This window comes from Somniosus microcephalus, chromosome 14, assembly GCF_052327205.1.
Source record: "Somniosus microcephalus isolate GS21.2 chromosome 14, FLI_Smic_1.0, whole genome shotgun sequence".
Taxonomy (NCBI): Eukaryota; Metazoa; Chordata; class Chondrichthyes; order Squaliformes; family Somniosidae; genus Somniosus; species Somniosus microcephalus.
The window spans coordinates 8,896,789-8,919,787 of NC_141000.1; the positions used below are offsets into that span (position 1 = coordinate 8,896,789).

Genomic DNA, 22,999 nt, shown 5'->3' on the forward strand with positions numbered 1-22,999 from the left:
CCGAGTTTGTATTCCTCGTAGTCCTTCTTAGTCTGCTCCTATCTAATATGGTACTTCTTCCTTCTCTAGTACCATCCAACACTCTCCCCTCCTTTATGCGCCTTATTCCTCTTTTCTACTTCTATATGCTGGTGCCCAACCCCCTGCCAATTTAGCTCAAAGTCCAATACACATTCAAAACTCAAACACACCATGTCAGAAAGATCCACAAGAACCATGCATGATGTTTTTGTAACTTTTCTTTTCCACTTATTAGAAATTTTAAAAGGAACAGTGCCCCACGGTTTGAATGTAGAGTCCTTTTTAATTGGAGGATGAACAAACATTTACGAATAGATAGAATAGCAAAATACTGCGGCTGCTGGAAATCTGAAATAACAACAGAAAATGCTGGAAATACTCAGCAGGCCAGGCAGCATCCGTGGAGAGAGAAACAGAGTTAACGTTTCAGGTCAGAACTGGAAAAAGCTGGAGATGTAATAGATATTAAGCAGGTGCAGAGACAGGGGTTAGCAAGCTTCATCAACTCGTGGACACCAACGCCCCCCCCAGAACCTTCTTCCCCGTTACTTTCCTCTGATCCCATCCCTTCTTCCAATCTCACCCCCTGCCGTGTTTTCACTATCCCCTCTGACCTTCCCTTCTCTGACCCCGAACAATCAGTCCTCAGCAAAGGCCTGAGCTTCATCCCCTTACGCCCCCATCTCAATGAATTTCGAGCTCGGCACGATGCTGAGCTCTTCTTCCGTCGCCTTCGTCTCCGTGCCCACTTCTCTGGCCAGGAGTCTTCCCCCCCGCACGGCTGATCATTCTACTTGGACCCCTCCCTCTGGCCTCTTAACCTCTCTAGATCTTTTCATTGCTAACTGCCAACGTGACATCAGCCATCTCCATTTCTCTGCTCCCCTCTCTCACTCCAACCTACCTCCCTCTGAACTTGCAGCACTCCGTTCTCTCCAATCCAACCCTAACATTATTAAACCTGCTGATAAGGGTGGTGCTGTTGTTGTTTGGCGAACCGACCTCTACCGTGCAGAAGTTGAACGCCAACTCTCCAACACCACCTCCTACCTCCGCCTAGACCATGACCCCACGAGCAAACATCAAGCCGTTGTTTCCAAGTGTGTCACTGACCTCATCTCCTCTGGAGATCTTCCCTCCATGGCCGCCAACCTCCTCGTCCCCCAACCCCGCACAGCCTGCTTCTACCTCCTTCCCAAGATCCACAAATTGGACTGCCCTGGTAGACCCATCGTTTCAGCCTGTTCTTGCCCCACGGAACTTATCTCTTCCTATCTCGACTCTATGTTTTCTCCCCTTGTCCAGTCTCTTCCCACCTACATTCACGACCCTTCCGACGCCCTCCGTCACTTTAACAGTTTCCAGTTCCCTGGCCCCAACCGTCTCCTTTTCACTATGGACGTCCAATCCCTCTACACCTCCATCCCCCACCAGGACAGCCTTTGGGCGCTCCGTTTCTTCCTTGAACAGAGGCCCAACCAGTCCCCATCCACCACCACCCTCCTCTGCCTGGCTGAACTTGTTCTCACATTGAACAACTTCTCCTTTGACTCCACTCACTTCCTCCAAATTAAAGGTGTTGCTATGGGAACCCGCATGGGACCTAGCTATGCCTGCCTGTTCATGGGATATGTGGAACATTCTTTGTTCCAGTCCTACTCAGGTCCCCTCCCTCACCTCTTGTTCCGGTACATCGATGACTGTATTGGTGCTGTTTCCTGTTCTCGCCCTGAACTAGATAAGTTCATTCACTTTACTTCCAATTTCCACCCTTCCCTCACCTTCACATGGTCCATCTCCGACTCTTCCCTTCCCTTCCTTGACTTCTCCGTCTCCATTTCTGGCGATCGGCTTTCAACAAACATCCACTACAAGCCCACCGACTCCCACAGTTACCTGGACTACACTTCCTCCCACCCCGCTTCCTGTAAGGACTCTATTCCATTCTCCCAGTTTCTCAGTCTCCGCCGCGTCTGTTCCGACGATGCCACCTTCCATACTAGTGCTTCCGACATGTCTTCCTTTTCCCTCAACCGAGGATTCCCCTCTACCGTGGTTGACATGGCCCTTGACCGTGTCCGTTCTATTTCCTGCACTTCTGCTCTCACCCCTTCCCCTCCCTCCCAGAACCACGATAGGGTGGTTTCTTGTAGCCTCCAACAGATCCTCAACCTGCTGAAGAGAGATCCTTTCCACTGGACAACACCCTAGCAACATGGTCAGCACATAGACTGAAAATGTACAGCACAACACTAGGCTTGGGCCTGGATTTTGAATGTGTGTATTGGGGGGATCGGGAGCCACGCTCAGATCTGAAGCTTCCCCCTCGGTAAACGGTTATTAAAGCACTCACCATTATTGAAAAGTAAATCGGACAGCAGCTTCCAGCGCACTCGCATGCGCAGTTAAATGCGAAAATCAGGACGTTTCTGTCCGAGTTGCTCCGCTCCTCCACAAGCTTCGCAACACCGGTGCAAAGACATAGAAACATAGAAGATGGGAGCAGGAGTCGGCCTTTCGGCCCCTCGAGCCTGCTCCGCCATTTAATGAGATCATGGCTGATCATCCAAACTCAATACCCTGTCCCTGCTTTCTCCCCATATCCCTTGATCCCTTTTGCCTCAAGAAATATGTCCAACTCCTTCTTGAATATATTTAATGAATTGTCCTCAACTGCCTTCTGTGGTAGAGAATTCCACAGGTTCACCACTCTCTGGGTGAAGAAATTCCTCCTCATCTCAGTCCTAAATGGCTTACCCCTTATCCTTAGACTGTGACCCCTGGTTCTGGACTCCCCCGACCATCGGGAACATCCTTCCTGCATCTAGTCTGTCTAGTCCGGTTAGAATTGTATAAGTTTCAATGAGATCCCCTCTCATTCTTCTAAACTCCAGCAAATACAAGCCTAATCGACCCAATCTCTCTCCATATGTCATTCCTGCCATCCAGGTATCAGTCTGGTGAATCTTCGCTGCACTCCCTCCATGGCAAGAACATCCTTCCTCAGACATTCAAAAATATGAAGTTGCGGTATTTACCCACTAACCACGCCAGAAAAAGTTAGGGCTTGTCCAATCAGGTGTAAGTGAATTAACAGTGTGATCAGCTGAATTACGGCCAAACAACACTGAAAATGTACGTTTATAAGCGTGGCATCTCTTTCCATCAGAATTTAATTATTGTTGGAGATTTTTTTTTAAATTTAAATTTAAATTTTTTTGAAAACTTTTTCTTTGTCTCTTTTATCTCTCTCTTAATCTCATCTTTTGTTCCCTCTCTTTATTTTGCTTTCTGTATATGATTTTACATTGAATTAAATATTCTAACTTACATTTCCTAGTTTAGACTCTGCTTGACTCAGGAAGGATTCTTCAAACGTATTGATTGAAGAAACAGGCTGTAAGCTTGTCCTGTTCACGCAGGTCCCCGATCCCCTGTAGAGGGCACCACGCTGAAATGGTTCTTTAATTACCGTAAGTTGCTGAGCAAAAGCCCACAAAGTCGGAGGGCAGCTGTAAGTGTAATGAACAGCAAGTGCTGTTCGTTCACCGCTGAACACAAAATCCAGGCCATTATAATTAATGCAGGCACATTATTGGCAAAGTCTTCTTTCCCTCAAAACCATGCAAATAATCTCCAATTAAACAGACTTCACAAAACATGTTGATAAATATCAGGTGGTAAATTACTTCAGAAGACCGGTGATTTTTCAATGAGAATCAGAACATACTTAGACCACACCACAGAGCTTGCTACTGGTTTGACCAATCATAGAAACAGAAACATAGATAGGAGCAGGAGTAGGCCATTCGGCCCCTCGAGCCTGCTCCACCATTCAATGCGATCATGGCTGATCATCCAAATTCAGTACCCTGTCCCTGCCATATCCCTTGATCCCCTTAGCCTTAAGAAATATATCTAACTCCTTCTTGAATATATTTAATAAATTGGCCTCAACTGCCCTGTGTGGCAGAGAATTCCACAGGTTCACCACTCTCTGGGTGAAGAAATTCCTCCTCATCTCAGTCCTAAATGGCTTACCCCTTATCCTTAAGACTGTGACCCCTGGTTCTGGACTCCCCGACCATCGGGAACAGCCTTCCTGCATCTAGTCTGTCCAGTCCTGTCAGAATTTTATAAGTTTCAATGAGATCCCCTCTCATTCTTCTAAACTCCAGCAAATGTAAGCCTAATCGACCCAATCTCTCCTCATACGTCATTCCTGCCATCCCAGGTATCAGTCTGGTGAATCTTCGCTGCACTCCCTCCATGGCAAGAACATCCTTCCTCAGATAAGGCGACCAAAACTGCACACAATACTCAAGGTGTGGTCTCACCAAGGCCCTGTACAACTGCAGCAAGACATCCTTGTTCCTGTACTCAAACACTCTCGCTATGAAGGCCAACATACCATTTGCCTTCTTAACCGCCTGCTGCACCTACATGCTTACCTTCAGCGACTGGTGCACAAGGACACCCAGGTCTCGTTGCACATCCCCTTTTCCCAATCTATTGCCGTTCAGGTAATAATCTGCCTTCCTGTTTTTGCCACCAAAGTGGATAACCTCGCATTAATCCACATTATACTGCATCTGCCCAATCTGTCCAAATCGTACTGGAGTTTCTCGGCATCCTCCTCACAGCATACACGCCCACACAGCTTTGTGTCATCTGCAAACTTGGAGATATTACATCTAGTTCCCTCATCGAGATCATTAATATATATTGTGAATAACTGGGGTCCTAGCACCGATCCCTGCGGTACCCCACTAGTCACTGCCTTCCACTCGGAAAAAGACCCGTTTATTCCAACTCTTTGCTCCCTGTCTGCCAACCAGTTTTCTATCCAAGTCAGTACCTTGCCCCCAATCCCATGTGCCTTAACTTTACACGCTAATCTCTTATGCAGGACCTTATCGAAAGCCTTCTGAAAGTCCAAATCACTAAGGTACAAGGCTGGTTCGTCTCCAAATTCCCACATCTTTCCAAGAGAAACTAGCACACATTAATGAGAAACGTTCTAAAAAAAAAAAATAAAGCCTTCAGTACCTCACTGCACAAGGCTAAATTTGAAAGAATTCAAAAAATATTTTTTTCTACAGCTCTACTTGGTACAGTCAGATTCAAATATTCTTATTTAAGCAAGCATTCAGTTGGAACCTTCAAGTTATCTCCTTTAGCAAAGGCTGAAATTAGTACAACTGTGAATATTTTTTTTTATAAACTGAATTCTTCACACTTAACAGATTTGACGATTACAGATTTAATTTTATGGGCTAAGCTTGGCATTGGTAGCATGGTTATTTCCAATAAAGGGATTGTCTGCCAATATTTTGATGAATTTATGCTGATCATTAGGAAAGTGAATATTTATCTTTTTAAGGCACCCAATGATAGCATTAATTACTCCCCCAAATTAGGTATAGTGCAGGTTAGCTGCAGAGTAAAGCTTTCTCAACTCTACCCTAACAAAGTGCTTTAGTAGCAAATTCACAAGAGCGCACTCTTTCCCCCTTTTCCCATTTCTCACATCAGTTGTCATGCGCCCTCTGAGATTGCAAATTAGGGCCAGTTTTGTGCTGTGGGCCCATTCCCACTGGGAACTTAGATGAGTGGGCATAAAGCACAGGACCCTTACAGCCAACAGGGTACAGTGGTGTTGTACTGTAGTTATGTAATCCAGAGCAGGGGTTCTCAACCTTTTTGTTTCCGAGGCCCCCCTCCCGTGTTATAAACATTCCACGGCCCCTCTGTAAAACAAAACAAGTAGTTATGTAGCGCCTTTAACGTAGTAAATCATCCCAAAGTGCTTCACAGGAGCGTTCTCAAACAACATTGGAAACCGAGCCACAAGGAGATACTAGGGCAGATGAAAGAGATAGGTTTTAAGAAGTGTCGAGGAACGAGAGGTAGAGAGGTTTAGGGAGGGAATTCCAGAGCTTAGGGCCTTGGCAACTAAAGGCGCAGCCATCAATAGTGGAGCGATTAAAACCAGGGGATGCTCAAGAGGCCAGAATTGGAGGAGCGCAGATATCGCAGAGGGTTGTGGGGCTGGAGGAAATTTCAGAGATAGGGAGGGGCGAGATCATGGAGGGGTTTAAAACAATTACGATTTTATACAATTAAACATATAGGGGGAGAAATTCACCCCGAGGGCTGTTTGGGGCGCTAAGTGAAAAATGTTTGGAAAGTTAGCGCCAAGCACTAACTTTTTCAAACATTTGTTAAATTCCCTCTTTTTGCTCCATGAGGGAAGTGGAGCTAAATCAAGCACTCCGCCTGCCTCGGAGCACAAGAGGCGGGGAATGTCCCGATCTGGGGCGATGTGCTCAGCAGCTCCACGTGGGGCCACGCATGGCGCTGTCGCGTTGCAGGGGCTCTTCCCTGCATTAAAGGGAAGGGCCCCACGCTGTGAGCTCTGCCGGTTTCATTGTAGATTTCTGGGCCACCTGGGAGCAGGATTGCCGTGCGGTCAAGCAGAGGCACTCGGGCTGAGCGATCGCGGCATGGACGCTGCGACCGGTGGCCGAAAATAAATAATAATAAAAACAACATTTTTTTTTGGCCGGCCACCCACCGTGCCTTTATGTTTGGCACTTACACTGCGCTTTCCAGTCAGGGCGAACCCAGGAACCAGTCCCCCCAGGGTTTATTAAGCCGCTCCCTCCAGATCTCTCACCTGCTTTGCGGAACACCTCCGTTCAGTCCGCAAGGGTGACCCCGAGCTTCCGGTCGCTTGTCACTTTAATTTTCCGCTCCATTCCCACTCTGACCTCTCCATCCTCGGCCTCTTACACTGTTCCAATGAAGCTCAACACAAGCTCGAGGAACAGCACCTCATCTTTCTATTAGGCACGTCACAGCCTTCTGGGCTCAACATTGAGTTGAACAATTTCAGACTATAACCCCTGCCCCTATCTTTTCAGGTGGCAGCAGAGATGATTCTGCCATCCCCATTCACAACATTTAATCTCTCCTGCCTTCCACCCAATCACAGACCGTCCCTTTTGTTCTCTCCTCCTCTCCCCCGCTTTCCCCGCCTCTGCACCTGCTTAAGATCTGTTACATCTCTAACTTTTTCCAGTTCTGACAAAGGGTCCCAGACCTGAAACGTTAACTCTCTCTCTCTCCACAGATGCTGCCTGACCTGCTGCGTGTTTCCAGCATTTCCTGTTGTTATTTCAGATTTCCAGCATCCGCAGTATTTTGCTAATGTCTGAGCACCATATTCCGTTTGGTACAACGATGCAGTTATGCCCCCAAAACAGGGAAAATTCACAATTTCCAAAAGAACATCTTCAAAATAGAAAATGACTGATGCGCTATCGATGAGTAGAGTTCAGAACAACAGGCTTTTATTAACTACTGAATGCAACTACAAACAGATCAGGACTATGCCTCTAGTGGACGACCGAATGGCAGAGAGCTGCCGTGCAGCCGTCCTTATACCAGGTAGCCAAGGGCGGAGTCAGCTGAGGCATAGTCAGGTATAACAGTGAAACAAGAGTGAACGACAACAACAACAACAGTGAACACCGTGAACGACAGTGGTTTACCACAATGACGCAAGGAAACAACTGTTGCTGTGCCAAGGATATTACTCACCATACACTATGGAAAATTGACGATGGACAAAAATCGCAAAGGACATAATAAATGAAAGCTGTGTTTAAACTGTTCAAGCTTAAATGAAAATCACAGTAAAATAATTACACTAAATTTACAACCGAAGTAAAGCAGTTTCCTTCTCACCCTCCCAAACATTGCAATGAGTTGTAGAAAGCAACCAGTTAATCTCTAGTTTCCATATTTCTTGAAGTCAGACTCAAGAACATAACACTAATGGAACCCATGAATTTCTGCAACTAACTACCACTGACAAAAGTGATCTTAAATGATAAAGTCCTTAACTCTCTGGCAATTAATAAAATACAGAAACACATATGGTTTTACAATTCTGAATTTAAAAATGATTCCTTGATGTATTTAAGAGTGGTAACTAGGTGCAGGTGGGGGGTAGACGCACAGAATTGAAATAGTAGCCAGCCCTCCAGTCATCGGGGGTTCAGGGTCAGGCACATTACCAGCTTTTTCTATGCTTGGGCAACTAACAAATACAGCATCCCGAAAAAGCAGGAGGCCAGGAATACAAGCTCCCACCTCATTAGCATGGTCCTGTCTGGCCTGTAGCTGCTGCAGGTGCAGGCCATACTCTTGCCTCCACAGGATAGCCATGGGGATCCCAGGGCAGTGTCAAAGGGGCGCAAGCCAAGTAATTCAGGTCTCCATCCCTTTTTCATGGCCCGCAGAATGCTCAGTTCCCGAGGCAAAGGCCAACAAAATCAACTCCGGTATTTCTGAACAAATGAAGTTAGCACTGATGGAAAGGTGCACAGAAAATGTTCATGCAGGGAACCATCTAACAAAATTATTAGAACAGTATCACATGAATCCCATTCACTCCTCACTTTACCTCCTCAGGAAGTGTAACAAGCATGTCAAGATCTTTTTTCCATGCCACTGTTGACAGAAAATAATCACTGCAGGCTGCAAGCACAGAACGATGAGCACGAAAGGACTTGTTTTCGACAACCACAGTCACGTCACAAAGGAGGTCTTGCTTCCTTTGATCATTGAGGCTCAGTAGAACACTGGTACTGTGCACGGAGGACTCGTAGGAATAAACCAAAGTGTTGCTCTTTTCTCTTACCGACATTCTGTCTCATACCTGGGAAAACAGAAATACAAACACGTTACATGACTTGTGCCACAGATAAGTTTCAGTTTTATAAATCAGATTAATCCAACATTCAGGAAGGAACTTAAAAATCTTCTAACTTTATATTTGTTGGTCACTTGCAGTATAATTTTCAGTTTCCTTTGTGGCTCAAAAAGGTAGGAGACTCAAAATCTCTCCAAACATCAAGGACAACACCACAAAAACTAAAATGCAAGCTCAACTATAAAAAAATAAGTTTGCTTTTAATAGGTTTTATGTCTCTGGTTATATTTTTAACCTACTGCAATCTGATTTACAATCAATTTCCTTAAGTTGTCTATTCAAAGGGTTTGTATGCTGCATAGGTGGAGGTGAAATCTTAACCTACTATTAACGTGCATGTATCATAGGATCATGTAAATATGTAAATTCTTCACACACAAACTGTAAAGGCAACCTGGTAACTCATTAAATAACCAGGATATGTCACTGCAATGTGCATCTTTGCAAAACCACAGAACAAAACAATTCCTTAGTCGCTTCAATCACAGCAGCCTAGAACTATAAGTAGTTGTGAAATCCATACACTTATTTGCAGTCTATCAGGAGGCATTTACACTACAGGGTAGAGCTTCCATTTTGGGCGCAAATTGCGGCCGTTTTGAAGAGCGTTTTATTCGTTCTCGAGCTGCTGCTCAAACTTCATTTGAATATCGCTGAATGTAAAATCTGCATGGACCAGTGCAATCGGGCAGCGTTTTAAACCTGAATTTTAAAAAAATGTTGCTTAAAAAAATATTCCATGATATATTTAAGAGTGGTAACTAGGTACAGTTTGATCAACAGCCGAAACTGGGATTCCAAAAAAAAGCATTTTTAATCGGTGTCAATCCACCACCTGTGAGTAACCCGATTTTAAATGACTGAAAATGCAGAACCATTTCCTAATTATATTGGGGTACAGTAGTCAGTTTCTTAGTAAATTTAAAAAAAAATACATTCAAAAGCTTTTAAAACGTTCCTATTAGTATCCCTGCGCCCAAAAGATCCAGTTTAATTTTTAGAGCCTCCTCGAAGGTCTGCAAACGAGCGCAATTAGCGGAAACTCGCCATGGTGAATAATTCACCTGGGGGGTGGCCCGTTTTGTGGGCGGACCCTGCTGCCAGTGAGAGGTTTCTGAACTACAGGAAACTTTGGTTTATCCGGAGGTTATATGTCCGGAATACTCGATCTAACGGCAAAAATCAGGAGCCGTTTTCTATATGTTTTTTTAGTTCTCGTTGCTTTTTTTTCCCCCCAGTCAAGCACTGCAAGGTCTGTAGCTATAGCAACAGCTTCAGCGAGAGACGCTTGCAGCTGCAGCCGATTGTTTTGAAGCTGTTGCTAAGCAACAGGGTTGGTTGATTCACACGGAGCTTCTCAGTTCTGTATGTTTAAACATTAACTCTGGTATGTCCGGCACCAACCAAGCAGAAACTTCAACAACGTGTATATAGCGCCTTTATCGTAGTAAAACGTCCCAAGGTGCTTCACAGGGGTGGCACAAGACAAAGACTTGACATCGAGCCACGTAAGAAATTAGGGCAGATGACCAATAGCTTGGTCAAAGAGGTAGTTTTAAGGAGTGTCATAGAAACATAGAAGATAGGAGCAGGAGTAGGCCATTAGGCCCCTCGAGCCTGCTCCGCCATTCAATGCGATCATGGCTGATCATCCAAATTCAGTACCCTGTCCCTGCTTTCTCCCCATACCCCTTGATCCCTTTAGCCTTAAGAAATATATCCAACTCCTTCTTGAATATATTTAATGAACTGGCCTCCACCGCCTTCTGTGCTGTGAGAGTTCCACAGGTTGACCACTCTCTGGGTGAAGAAATTCCTCCTCATTTCTGTCCTAAATGGCCTACCCTTTATCTTTAGACTGTGTCCCCTAGTTCTGGACTCCCCGACCATCGGGAACATCCTTCCTGCATCTAGTCTGTCCAGTCCTGTCAGAATTTTATAACTTTCAATGAGATCACCTCTCATTCTTCTAAACTCTAGCGAGTACAAGCCCAATCGACCTAATCTCTCCTCATACGTCATTCCTGCCATCCCAGGTATCAGCCTGGTGAATCTTCGCTGAACTCCTTTCATGGCAAGAACATCCTTCCTCAGATAAGGTGACCAAAACTGCACACAATACTCAAGGCGTGGTCTCACCAAGGCCCTGTACAACAGCAGCAAGACATCCTTGTTTCTGTACTCAAACCCTCTCGCTACGAAGGCCAACATACCATTTGCCTTCTTAACCGCCTGCTGCACCTGCATGCTTACCTTCAGCGACTGGTGCACAAGGGCACCCAGGTCTTGTTGCACTTCCCCTTCTCCCAATATATTGCCATTTAGATAATAATCTGCCTTCCTGTTTTTACCACCAAAGTGGACAACCTCACATTTATCCACGTTATACTGCATCTGCCATGTTTCTGCCCAATCACCCAACATGTCCAAATCATCCTGGAGTTTCTCGACATCCTCCTCACAGCACACACGCCCACCCAGCTTTGTGTCGTCTGCAAACTTGGAGATATTACATCTAGTTCTCTTGTCTAGATCATTAATATATATTGTGAACAGCTGGGGCCCAAGGACCGATCCCTGCGGTACCCCACTAGTCACTGCCTGCCACTCGGAAAAGGACCCGTTTATTCCAACTCTTTGCTTTCTGTCTGCCAACCAGTTCGCTATCCAAGTCAATACCTTGCCCCCAATCCCATGTGCCTTAATTTTACACGCTAATCTCTTATGCGGGACCTTATCGAAGGCCTTCTGAAAGTCCAGATACACCACATCCACTGGTTCTCCCTTATCTATTTTACCAGTTACATCCTCAAAAAATTCCAGTAGATTAGTCAAGTACAATTTACCTTTTGTGAATCCATGTTGACTTTGTCCGATCCTGTCACTGTTTTCCAAGTGCTCTGCTATTACATCTTTTATAATGGACTCTAGCATTTTCCCCACTACCGATGTCAGGCTTACCGGTCTGTAATTCCCCGTTTTCACTCTACCACCTTTTTTGAATAGTGGGGTAACATTAGCTACCCTCCAATCCATGGGTACTGTTCCAGGTTCCATCGAATGTTGGAAGATGATCAGCAATGCATCTACTATTTCTAGGGCCACTTCCTTAAGTACCCTAGGATGTAGATTATCAGGCCCTGGGGATTTATCCACCTTCAATCCCATCAATTTCCCTAACACCATTTCCCTACAAATACTGATTTCTTTCAGTTCCTCCCTTTCATCAGACCCTATGTTCCCCGGCATCTCTGGGAGGTTATTTGTGTCCTCCTTTGTGAAGACAGAACCAAAATATGTATTTAGTTGGTCTGCCATTTCTTTGTTCCCCACTATAAATTCCCCTGATTCTGACTGCAACGGACCTATGCTTGACTTCACCAATCTTTTTCTCTTCACATATCTATAAAAGCTTTTACAGTCAGTTTTTATGTTCCCTGCAAGCTTACTCTCATATTCTATTTTCCCCTTCTTAATTAATCCCTTTGTCCTCCTTTGTTGAATCCTAAATTGCTCCCAATCCTCAGGATTATTGCTTTTTCTGGCCAATTTATATGTCCTCTCCTGGGATCTTATGCTATCCCTAATTTCCCTTGTTAGCCACGGTTGAGTCACCTTTTTTGTTTTATTTTTGTGCCAAACTGGGATGAACATTTTCTGTAGTTCATCCATGCGGTCTTTGAATATTTGCCATTGCCTATCCACCGTCAACCCTTTTTGAGTGACATTCCCCAATCAATCCTACCCAACTCGCGCCTCAGACCATCGTAGTTTCCTTTATTTAAATTTAGGACCCTAGTCTCTGAGTCAACTACTTCATTCTCCATCTTAATGAAGAATTCTATCATATGATCGCTCCGACCCAAGGGGCCTCGTACAAGATTGCTAATTAATCCTTTCTCGTTACATAATACCCAGTCTAAGATGGCCTGATCTCTGGTTGGTTCCTTGACATATTGGTCCAGGAAACCATCCTGTAAACACTCCAGGAATTCCTCCTCCACAGTTTTGTTACGAATTTGGTTAGCCCAATCTATATGTAGATTAAAGTCACCCATGATGACTGCTGTGCCCTTATTGCACACTTCTTTAATTTCCCTTTTAATGCCATCCCCAACCTCCGCCTTACTGTTTTGGAGGTCTATATACCACTCCCACTAACGTTTTCTGCCCCTTGGTATTTCTCAATTCTACACATACAAATTCCACATCATCAGAGCTAATCCACATCATCAGAGCTAATATCCAATCAATCAATTTTATTTGCCATATGTAACCAGTACTAGTACAAGTACAATGGAATGCTTACTCCCCGTACTCCTTCCTTACAATTGTGTTAATCCCTTCTTTAACCAGTAATGCTACCCCACCTCCCTTTCCTTTTTGCCTATCTTTCCTGAATATCGAATACCCCTGGATGTTGAGTTCCCAGCCTTGGCCATCCTTGAGCCACGTTTCCATAATCCCAACCCAATCATATTTGTTTACCTCTATTTGCGCAGCCAATTCATCCACCTTATTACGAATGCTCCTCGCATTAAGACACAAAGCCTTCAGGCTTATTTTTTTTAACGCTCTTAGACCTATTAGAATTATTATTTACTGTGGCCATGTTTGATTTAAACCGTTGATTTCTCTGACTGCCACTTTTGTTTTTCTCCTTCCTTTCTTTTGCTTTTATCCTGGTTTCCCTTTCCTCTGTCCCCCTGCTCAGAAGGAAAGAGAGGTAGCGAGGCGGAGAGGTTTAGGGAGGGAGTTCCAGAGCTTGGGGCCTAGGCAACAGAAGGCACGGCCGCCAATGGTTGAGCGATTATAATCAGGGATGCTCAAGAGGACAGAATTAGAGGAGCGCAGATATCCCAGGGGGTTGTGGGGCTGGAGGAGATTACAGAGATAGGGAGGGGCGAGGCCACGGGGGGGGGGGGGGGATTTGAAAACAAGGATAAGAATTTTCAAATCGAGGCGTTGTTTAACCGGGAGCCAATGTAGGTCAGCGAGCACAGGGGTGATGGGTGAACGGGACTTGGTGCGAGTTAGGACACGGACAGCCAAGTTTTGGATGACCTCAAGTTTACGTAGGGTGGAATGTGGGAGGCCAGCCAGATGTGCATTGGAATAGTCAAGTCTAGAGGTAACAAAGGCATGGACGAGGGTTTCAAGCAGCAGATGAACCGAGGTAGGGGCAGAGACGGGCAATATTACGGGGGGTGGTGGAAGTAGGCGGTCTTAGTTATGCCGCGGATATATGTGGTCAGAAGCTCATTTCAAGGTCAAATATGACACCAAGGTTACGAACAATGTGGTTCAGCCTCAGGCAGATGCTAGGGAGAGGGATGGAGTCGGTGGCTAGGGAATGGAGTTTGTGGCGAGGACCAAAGACAATGGCTTCGGTCTTCCCAATATTTAATTGGAAGAAATGACCGCGGAGGGGTCAAGAGAAGAGGTGGTGAGTTAGAGCTGGTTGCCGTGAGCGTACACGTGGAAACTGACGCTGTGTTTTCAGATGATGTCGCCAAGGGAGGGGAGAGGACCAAGGATAGATCCTTGGGGGACACTAAAGGTAACAATGCGGGAGCAGGAAGAGAAGCCATTGCAGGTGATTCTCTGGCTACGATGAGATAGATAAGAATGGAACCAGGCGAGTGCAGTCCCACCCAGCTAGATGACGATGGAGAGGCGTTGGAGGAGGATGGAGTGGTCAACCGTGTCAAAGGCTGCAGACAGGTCGAGAAGGACGAGGAGGGATAGTTTACCTTTGCCACAGTCACAAAGGATGTCATTTATGACTTTGATGAGAGCCATTTCGGTACGGTGGCAGGGGTGGAAACCTGATTGGAGGGATTCAAACATGGCGTTCCGGGAAAGATGGGAACGGATTTGGGAGGTGACAACACGTTCAAGGACTTGAGAGGAAAGGGAGGTTGGAGATGGGGCGGTAGTTTGCAAGGACGGAAGGGTCAAGGGTTGGTTTTTTGAGAGGGGTGATGCCGGCAGAGGGGGAGGGGGACAGTACCCAAGGAGAGAGAACGATTAACAATGTCAGTTAACATGGGAGCCAGAAAAGGAAGTTGGGCGGTCAGCAGTTTAGTGGGAATAGGGTCGAGGGAGCAGGAGGTGGGTCTCATGGACAAGATAAGCGCAGAGAGGTCATGAGGGGAGATCGGAGAGAAACTGGAGAAAGATGTGAGTTCAGGGCTAGGGCAGGGGGGAACCTTAGAGGAAGTTTGGCCCAGTGGGCTAGGGGAAGGAAGGGAAGTGGCAGAGGCAGCTGAACAGATGGTCTCAGTCTTAGAGACAAAGAAGTCCATGAACTCCTCGCACTCGTCACTGGAGGCGAGTGTGTTGGAGACAGGGGAAAGGGATTTAAGAAGACGGTTAGCAGCAGAGAATAGAAGCCAGGGTTTATCTTTGCATTCCAGAATGATTCTGGAATAGTGAGCAATTTTGGCAGATGAGAGCAGGACCCGATAATGCTTTATGTGATCCAGCCAGATCTGGCGGTGAATGGCTAAACCAGTTGTCCACCATATCCGTTCGAGTCTGCATTCCTTGGACTTAAGGGAGTGGAGAGGAGGGCCGTACCAGGGGGAATGGCCAGGGTGAGAGAGAGTAATTGTTTTAGTAGGAACTAGGGCATCAAAGGTGGTGGTGAGGGTGTGGTTGAGCAGATCGGTAGCTGCAGAAATGTCATGGTGAATGGAGGGCCAGAGGCTGGACAATTGGGATTTCCCAAGTAAGAGGGGGTTGGGAGAGTTTTTTCTGGGATGGACACAGAGGAAGTAGGGTTGTGGGGGGGTGGGGCCGCGGCGAGAGATGTGGGTGGAGAGCGATACGGGGAAGTGGTCAGAGATGGCCTTATCTGTGATTGACATGATGGGAGTAGCGAGGCCACGAGAGATGGCAAGGTCGAGGGGGTGGCTGTGAATATGGGTTGGGGAGTTTACATGGAGGGAGAGATTAAGGGAGGATAGGAGGGTAGTGAACTCAGAGGAGAGAGAGTATGATGAATTGAGATGGAGGTTGAAATCACCGAGGGTGAGAAGTCACTTGGTGTAGAGGTTGAGGGAGGAGAACAGTGAAGATATCTTGGTGATAACATTTTTATCGTACTTGGGTGGGCGGTAGAGAACGAGAATTTTAAATGAGAGGTGAGGGGGGTGGAACAAGATGAGATGCTCAAAAGGAGGAGGAAGTGCCAGAGGAGTAGGGGGGACAGACCACGGTGTGATTTGGTGGAGAGCCACTGGTAAAGGTATGGGCAGGCTTCACTTAAGGGTAAGGTGTCATCACCCCTCAGCCTACTACTTTAGCATCACAACCAAGCAGTTTCTTGCAACCACAAGGTTGCAGTATAACCCGTTTTTTTAAATTGCTGTGATTGGGGGGGGGGGGGTGGTGAAAGAGCCGTGTCTTATACGCAGAGCAATCTCTAAACATTTAACTTCAAAATAGTTGGGACAGGAGCTCTGTGTAACCAGAGTGCTCTCCTGGGCAGGAGAATTGCAATTCAAACAAGGCAATAAAAACAAGAAAACTGGCTGACATGAAGCAATACGGAGACTGGTAGCTGCAATATAAATGCAATATTAATTTTGGCATTAAATAGCACTGAGTCCAGCTGTCTCCACGACTAGCATGTACAACACATGATTCTAGAATTCCTGGAGGGGGAAGGAACAAGCCTCGTTGGCAGCAGTATTGGATGCTGATTTTGAGTTGCAACAAAAAGAAACAAATTAAAATGTAAAGAAATGAATTGGTTACTTGATTTTACATAATTTAAAAAGTGCACTATATGGTGCAATCATTTTATAAAGCAACAAAGGATGCTCAGCATTATAATTTTGTAAGGAACATTATTATAATGAACATATTTAATACTTATCTTGTGACATTCCTGTAGCACAGATGGAGCTCAGAAGAAAAGGAACTAAGCTTTAGTGACAAATATTTAGCACAAAGATAAACAGGATTTGAAAAAGTGTAGATTTGTTATTTCCTGTACATCAAAATCATCAGCCAAAATAAAGATATTCGATCCATCAAAGTCTGATCTTCCACAGTCAAAAGAACTCACATTTATATAGTGCCTTTTATATCCCAACGTGTTTTACAGCCAATGGAATACTTTGTGAAGTGTAGCCACTGTTGTAATGTAGGAAGTAGCTGATCCTAATAAAGAAGTTTAAAGTACAGGATGATAACTTGTGTTGACTGTAATTTTGGCAATGATTTTACTGTGGAATTCAAATGTTCTATGTCCTTTGTTTATACTATAACGGTATGAGCGTATCCTCAATTGTCACAAGTTTGAGGTAATATTTGCTGTGACCTTAAGACAAACAACTGTTACAATGCTGGTCCTATGCGTTTTTGTTACCAGTCTAGAGGCAAGACTACTTTTTGTACTTATGAAAACACACAACCATATATGCAAGTGGAGAAGTGGCACAGCACCTTGGAAATCCAGCACAAGCTGCCATAAATTCAAAGGATACAGGTTTGAATCCCCAGACCTCATGAAATTTGATATTTCACACTCCTTATCCATTATCCCAAAAAATGCTGTTCCACTACCCCAACCATCGCACCACATATTCTTGGTCCCCCCAGGCATAGCAACATTTCCCAATACAGATGGGGAAGTGATAAAAGAGGAACAAAACATTCATTGGGAAGTGGCATTTTATACAGGGCGATATGAATCACTAAGATATGCTGATTAATTATTTAAAACAGACTTTTAAATAGAAAATGGCTGACTGGAAATACAACAAAAGACTTGCATTTATACAGCACCTTTCCCCACCTCCGGGCATCCCAAAGTGCTTTACAGCCAATTCTAAAAGTATAACATTTTGCATCTAGGTTTTTGCAGTGACCACGTATTTACCTAGATATGCGCTGGAGTTTAGAAGAATGAGGAGGGGATCTCATTGAAACTTATAAAATTCTAACAGGACTAGACAGACTAGATGCAGGAAGGATGTTCCCGATGGCGGGGGAGTCCAGAACCAGGGGTCACAGTCTAAGGATAAGGGGTAAGCCATTTAGGACAGAGATGAGGAGGAATTGCTTCACCCAGAGAGTGGTGAACCTGTGGAATTCTCTACCACAGAAGGCAGTTGAGGCCAATTCATTAAATATATTCAAGAAGGAGTTAGATATATTTCTTAAGGCTAAAGGGATCAAGGGATATGGGGAGAAAGCAGGGACAGGGTACTGAATTTGGATGATCAGCCATGATCTCATTAAATGGCGGAGCAGGCTCGAGGGGCCGAATGGCCTACTCCTGCTCCTATCTTCTATGTTTCTATGTAAAAAAAAAAAAAAAATCCCAAGTGGATGCACATAACACACTAAAGTGTTCATCCAAACATCTGTTAATTGCCCTCCAATTTTCCCTTCCTGATCATGTTGGAAAACGCCAGAGTCTTCACTCAGTGCCTTTTACTAGTGCTGCACTGCATCAGGAACTCAGTGTGCAGAGTAACTGCAGCCACAAGTAACAGCTTAAAACACTGCACCACGGCACATTAGAGCTTCATTTGGAACTGATGATTTTACATTAACTGCATGTGAACTGGTTGGCCCAAGTCATGTAAATTCCGTAAGACCCACTGCTGTTGCTCAGTTTTTATTTTGCATTACACAATACTACAATACACACCTCTCATTTTAGTTTTTATATGAAGTGTCAGAAAGGAAAGACCAATCTGGAGGATGGAAACAAATTTATTACAAATTGGGCGAGGGACATACAGCTGCTCTAAATTTACGCAGTTAACAGAATCCAACTCTTAAAATAAAAAGGATCACAAAGTAGATCAGTTTTTAAAAATTGCCAGCCAAACGCTCAAATGTCAAATTTTTGCTCAACGTTTGTTGTGAAAATCCTGGCACTTAAACGAGGTACTAATGCAGGGACTAGAATATTTGAAGCAATCAAGTATTTCCAGGTTAGATAAAGCACAACTGAATGCGAGGTAATGGTCCCTCCACTCTGCCCCAACATTGTTGCTCAGTCCCAGAAGAGCATCACTTACTTAGTGTAATATTTTTCCATTTCCTACACCAGGCTCCAAGTAAGATTGCCAATTTGATACAATTAGTGCTAAATTATGGGGAGTTTTGTGTAATGGGCCATTCCCACTAGGGGTGGATTGAGACTGCCAGAACCCATTTCATGTAGAATGCTTAGAACAGGCACTTCTGTCTCATCATTATGACTGGATTTAAACCTAGTTCCCAAAAGTCTAAATTTCTCCGTCCAGCCCCTCTCACCACCCAACTCTGATCCAGTTTAAAATATTGACATTATTTACTGAATGCAAATATGAACTTCTATAATGCATTAACATTACCAAGAAGATGGCAAAATAATTACAACAGACTCCCAATAAGCATTACTAAAGTTTGAATAGAGTGAATCTGATGCAAAGTTCACCATTTTGTAAATTATTACAGAAGGAGTCTGATGACTATGCCAAAATGTCATGCAGTAGTTTCATAATTATTCAGTAAATTGGAATTTTTTTGATGGTGTTTGTGGCGGGGGGGGGGGGGGCGGGGGGAGAAGAGAAAGAAAGGGATTTAACCACGGAGCAGTGACCATCTTTCGATTAGGCACTCTACAGCCCTCTGGACTCAACAGAGTTCAACAATTTCAGATCATAACCTCGGCCCCCATCACACATTTATTTTATTTTATTTTTTTATCCACAATTTCTTTTTTCTTCTCCCCCACACGGCAGCTGTCTTTCATTCTGCCAGCGCAATTCACACCCCATCTAGAGCCATCCTTTGTTTCTTAACCTGTCCCATTACCACCTCCTCTCGCCTTGAATCTCTCTCAATCTCTCCTGCTTTCTATCCTATCACTGACTGTCCCTTTTGTTCTTTCATCCCCTCCCCCTTCTCCCAGCCCCGAAACCTGCTTTCCATTTCCTGTTTTTTTCCAGTTCTGACGAAGGGTCTCAGACCTGAAACGTTGACTCGGTTTCTCTCTCCACGGATGCTGCCTGACCTGCTGAGTTTTTCCCAGCGTTTTCTGCTGTTATTATAGCAGTGAACATTTGCTTGTTAAATCTCTCCTGTCCTTGAAGTCTACAACCTGGGTGAACAGCCAAGGAAGAGCAAGAGGTAGCGTGCAATCCTCATAGGGGACTCTATCATCAGGCATACTGACAGCACCCTATGTAGAGGTAAGGCTCTATTAAGAGCAGTCTTCTGTTTTCCAGGGGCCAACATAGTTGATCTCCAGGATTGTGTGGATGATCTGATGAAAGGGGAGTGTCAAGGTAGTGTAGGTGGTTTACATATTGGTGCTAATGATATAATGGATAGAAACCCATTTGTTTTACAGGATTCCTACAAAAGCCTTATAACTAACCTTCAGCAAAGGGTAGTAGTCTCCAGGCTATTACCAGTCATGTCTAGATCGATAGAGGAATGGCCGAATCATAGGATTCAACATCTGGCTTTTGGACCTTTGCAAAAAGAAAAAGCTGCACTTCATCGATAATTGGAAGTGTTTGCTGGACAAGGCAAGTTGTTTAGGAGGGACAGCCTCCATCTTAACTTCCTGGGAGCACAAAGGCTGGCAGACGGTGTTGAGCATGCTTTCAGAAAGCATTTAAACTAATTCAGCAAGGGGATAGTGCAAATAAGTTCAAAGATAGCCTTACTGAACTTGATAATTACATAGATGCTAAGCATGCAGATAAACCAGGTAGGAAGCATCCAAGATTAAATAACTCCTAAGAAATCAGATGAGAGTCCTGTAAATTGTTTTTATGTAAATACGAGGAGTGTTAGAAACAAATTGTTAGGCCTGCAATCCTATGCTGTGTTGGAGAAATGAGACGTGTATTTCTGAGACATGGCTAGATGAAAGTGGTGGGACACAAATTCACCTAAAGGGCTACAAGGGATTCAGAAAGGATATAGAGGTCAATGGGGAGGTGGGGTTGCTATTTTTAATCTGGACTTGATACTGCCTCATTAAGTACAGCTAAGGCTATCTGGGGTCAAATGGACCAAGCTCTCAGGCAGGGGCTAAATCATGCTATCAGGGACTATTGATCATTTGTTTTAGGCCCCCGGGTCAGACACCTGAACATGATGCGTTACTATGGAAACAGATTGCAAATGCTTTTAATATAAAATGCCACTTCTGTCTGATGGGTGATTTTAATTTTCCCGGCATTCAGTGGTATGATGGTTTACCCTCTGTTGCGGTGGGAATGTGTCAAAAATATACAAGACTGTTTCCTGACTCAACACGTTCATGAAGTAACTCGAGATAATCATATATTGGATCTAGTGTTCAGTAGTGAGCCTGACCTCGTATCGGGCCTCCATGTGGGGAACATCTGGCCAACAGTGGCCACAGTATATGGTTCCAAATGGCTGGTAGAACTAAAGGTACTGAGAACCTGCAACTCGTACCAGATTTCAGAAGAGCAAACTTCACCAACATGGCAGATGATTTGGAATGGGTAAATTGGCTAACCCTACTGGGTGGTGATGAGACCGACCAATGTAGAATATAAATGGAAAGATTTTAAGAATAAGTTAAAAAAAATGTGGAATCAGATAGTTACCCAAGTCAAAAGAAGGAAATGTGTTAAGAAAAAGCCACGGTGGCTGACTGACAAATAAGATGTAAACTGAAATATTTCTATAAATTAAAGACATTTAATATTCAACTAAACAGAGTTGAGTACAAGGAATAACTAAAGAAAACAAAGGCTGCTATTAGATCAGCAAAAAGGCTAATGGAAAAAGGATTGTAGACAACTGTAGAAGCAATGGGAAAAGCTTTTTCAGTTATGTGAAGGGTCAGAACTGTCAAAGACTGTATTGGGCCATTGAAGGATATTCAAGGACAGGTTACAAAGGTCTCACTGGGTATGGTGGAAATATTAAATGAGTACTTTGCATCGGTCTTCACCCTTGAAGATGATGCTCAACTATTAGAATTTAATGTTACTAACCAGTATTAACATAGATGAACATATCGTTTTAGAAAGTAGCAAGAACCTGAAAATAGATAGAGTGGCTGGGCCAGAGGATACCCACCAGAGGGTCCTCAGGGAGATGGGCCATGTGCTGTACGAGCCCCATGCCTGTATTTCTAATAGCTCACTGCACTCTGGAATGGTTCCTATAGACTGGAAGGAGGCTAACATAGTCCCCATCTTTAAAAAAAGGTGACACGACAGAACCGTGTAACTATAGGCCCATTAGTTTATCAGTAATAGGCAAGATGCTTGAAGGAATCATTAGGGATGCAATATATGAATACTTGGATAGAGAGGGACATATTCGGGACACCCAACATGGCTTCATAGAAAGGTCATGTCTTACAAATCTAATTGTATTTTTTGAAGAAGTTACAAAGTTGGCCGATGAGGGAAGTCCAGTAGACATTGTCTACTTAGACTTCTAAAAAGCTTTTGATAAGGTACCGCACAAGAGGCTTCTCCAGAAGATTGAAGCCTCTGGTATTAGTGGTAATATATTGAGCTGGATTCAGAACTCGCTGGCAGGACGTAGGCAAAAAGTAGTTCTAGATGGATTTGGATCTATTTGGAGACCAGTGGTGTCCTGCAGGGATCAGTATTGGGACCGTTGCTCTTTACTATTTTTATTACTGATCTGAATGTAGGTGTTAGGGGCACAATCTGCAATTTTGCAGATGATACCAAGATCTGTGCGAGTGTTAGAACTGTAGATGATGCTCGTCTGCTTCAGGCAGATCTTAAATGTGTTGGGTGATTGGGTTCAAGACTGGAAAATGATGTGTAACTTAGATAAGTGCAGTGTTATGCATGTGGGCAGGGCAAATGCTCAACATTCATACACCCTTCAGGGAAAGGCATTAAAGATGGTGGAGATAGAGAAAGATTTGGGCATTCTAGTGTATACATCCTTAAAAAGGTACATGAGCAATGCCGTGTAGCAATAGCTAGAGCAAATAGGGTGTTGGGGTGTATCCATAGGACAATTGAGTACAAGACGAGGTAAACTGTTTTGTCCTTGTACAAGACCGTAGTCAGGCCGCACTTGGAACACTGGGTCCAGTTTTGGTGTCCTCACATGGTGGGTGATATTGAGGCTTTAGAAAGGGTGCAGAGGAGGACCACTAGCCTAATCACTAGCCTAAAGCATCTTAGTTATCAAGATAGGCTA

General features: G+C 44.4%; 1 protein-coding gene across 1 annotated transcript in view; it reads right to left on the bottom strand.

Moving 5' to 3' along the window:
• Window positions 1-22,999, bottom strand: part of LOC147107309 (transcription regulator protein BACH1-like) — a 93,578-nt gene that overhangs the window by 28,757 nt on the left and 41,822 nt on the right. The window contains exon 2 of the mRNA XM_086006204.1: window positions 8,495-8,749. Coding sequence (XP_085862330.1) covers window positions 8,495-8,737 — 243 coding nt within the window. The 5' untranslated portion in view covers window positions 8,738-8,749. The remainder of the gene's footprint in view (window positions 1-8,494; window positions 8,750-22,999) is intronic.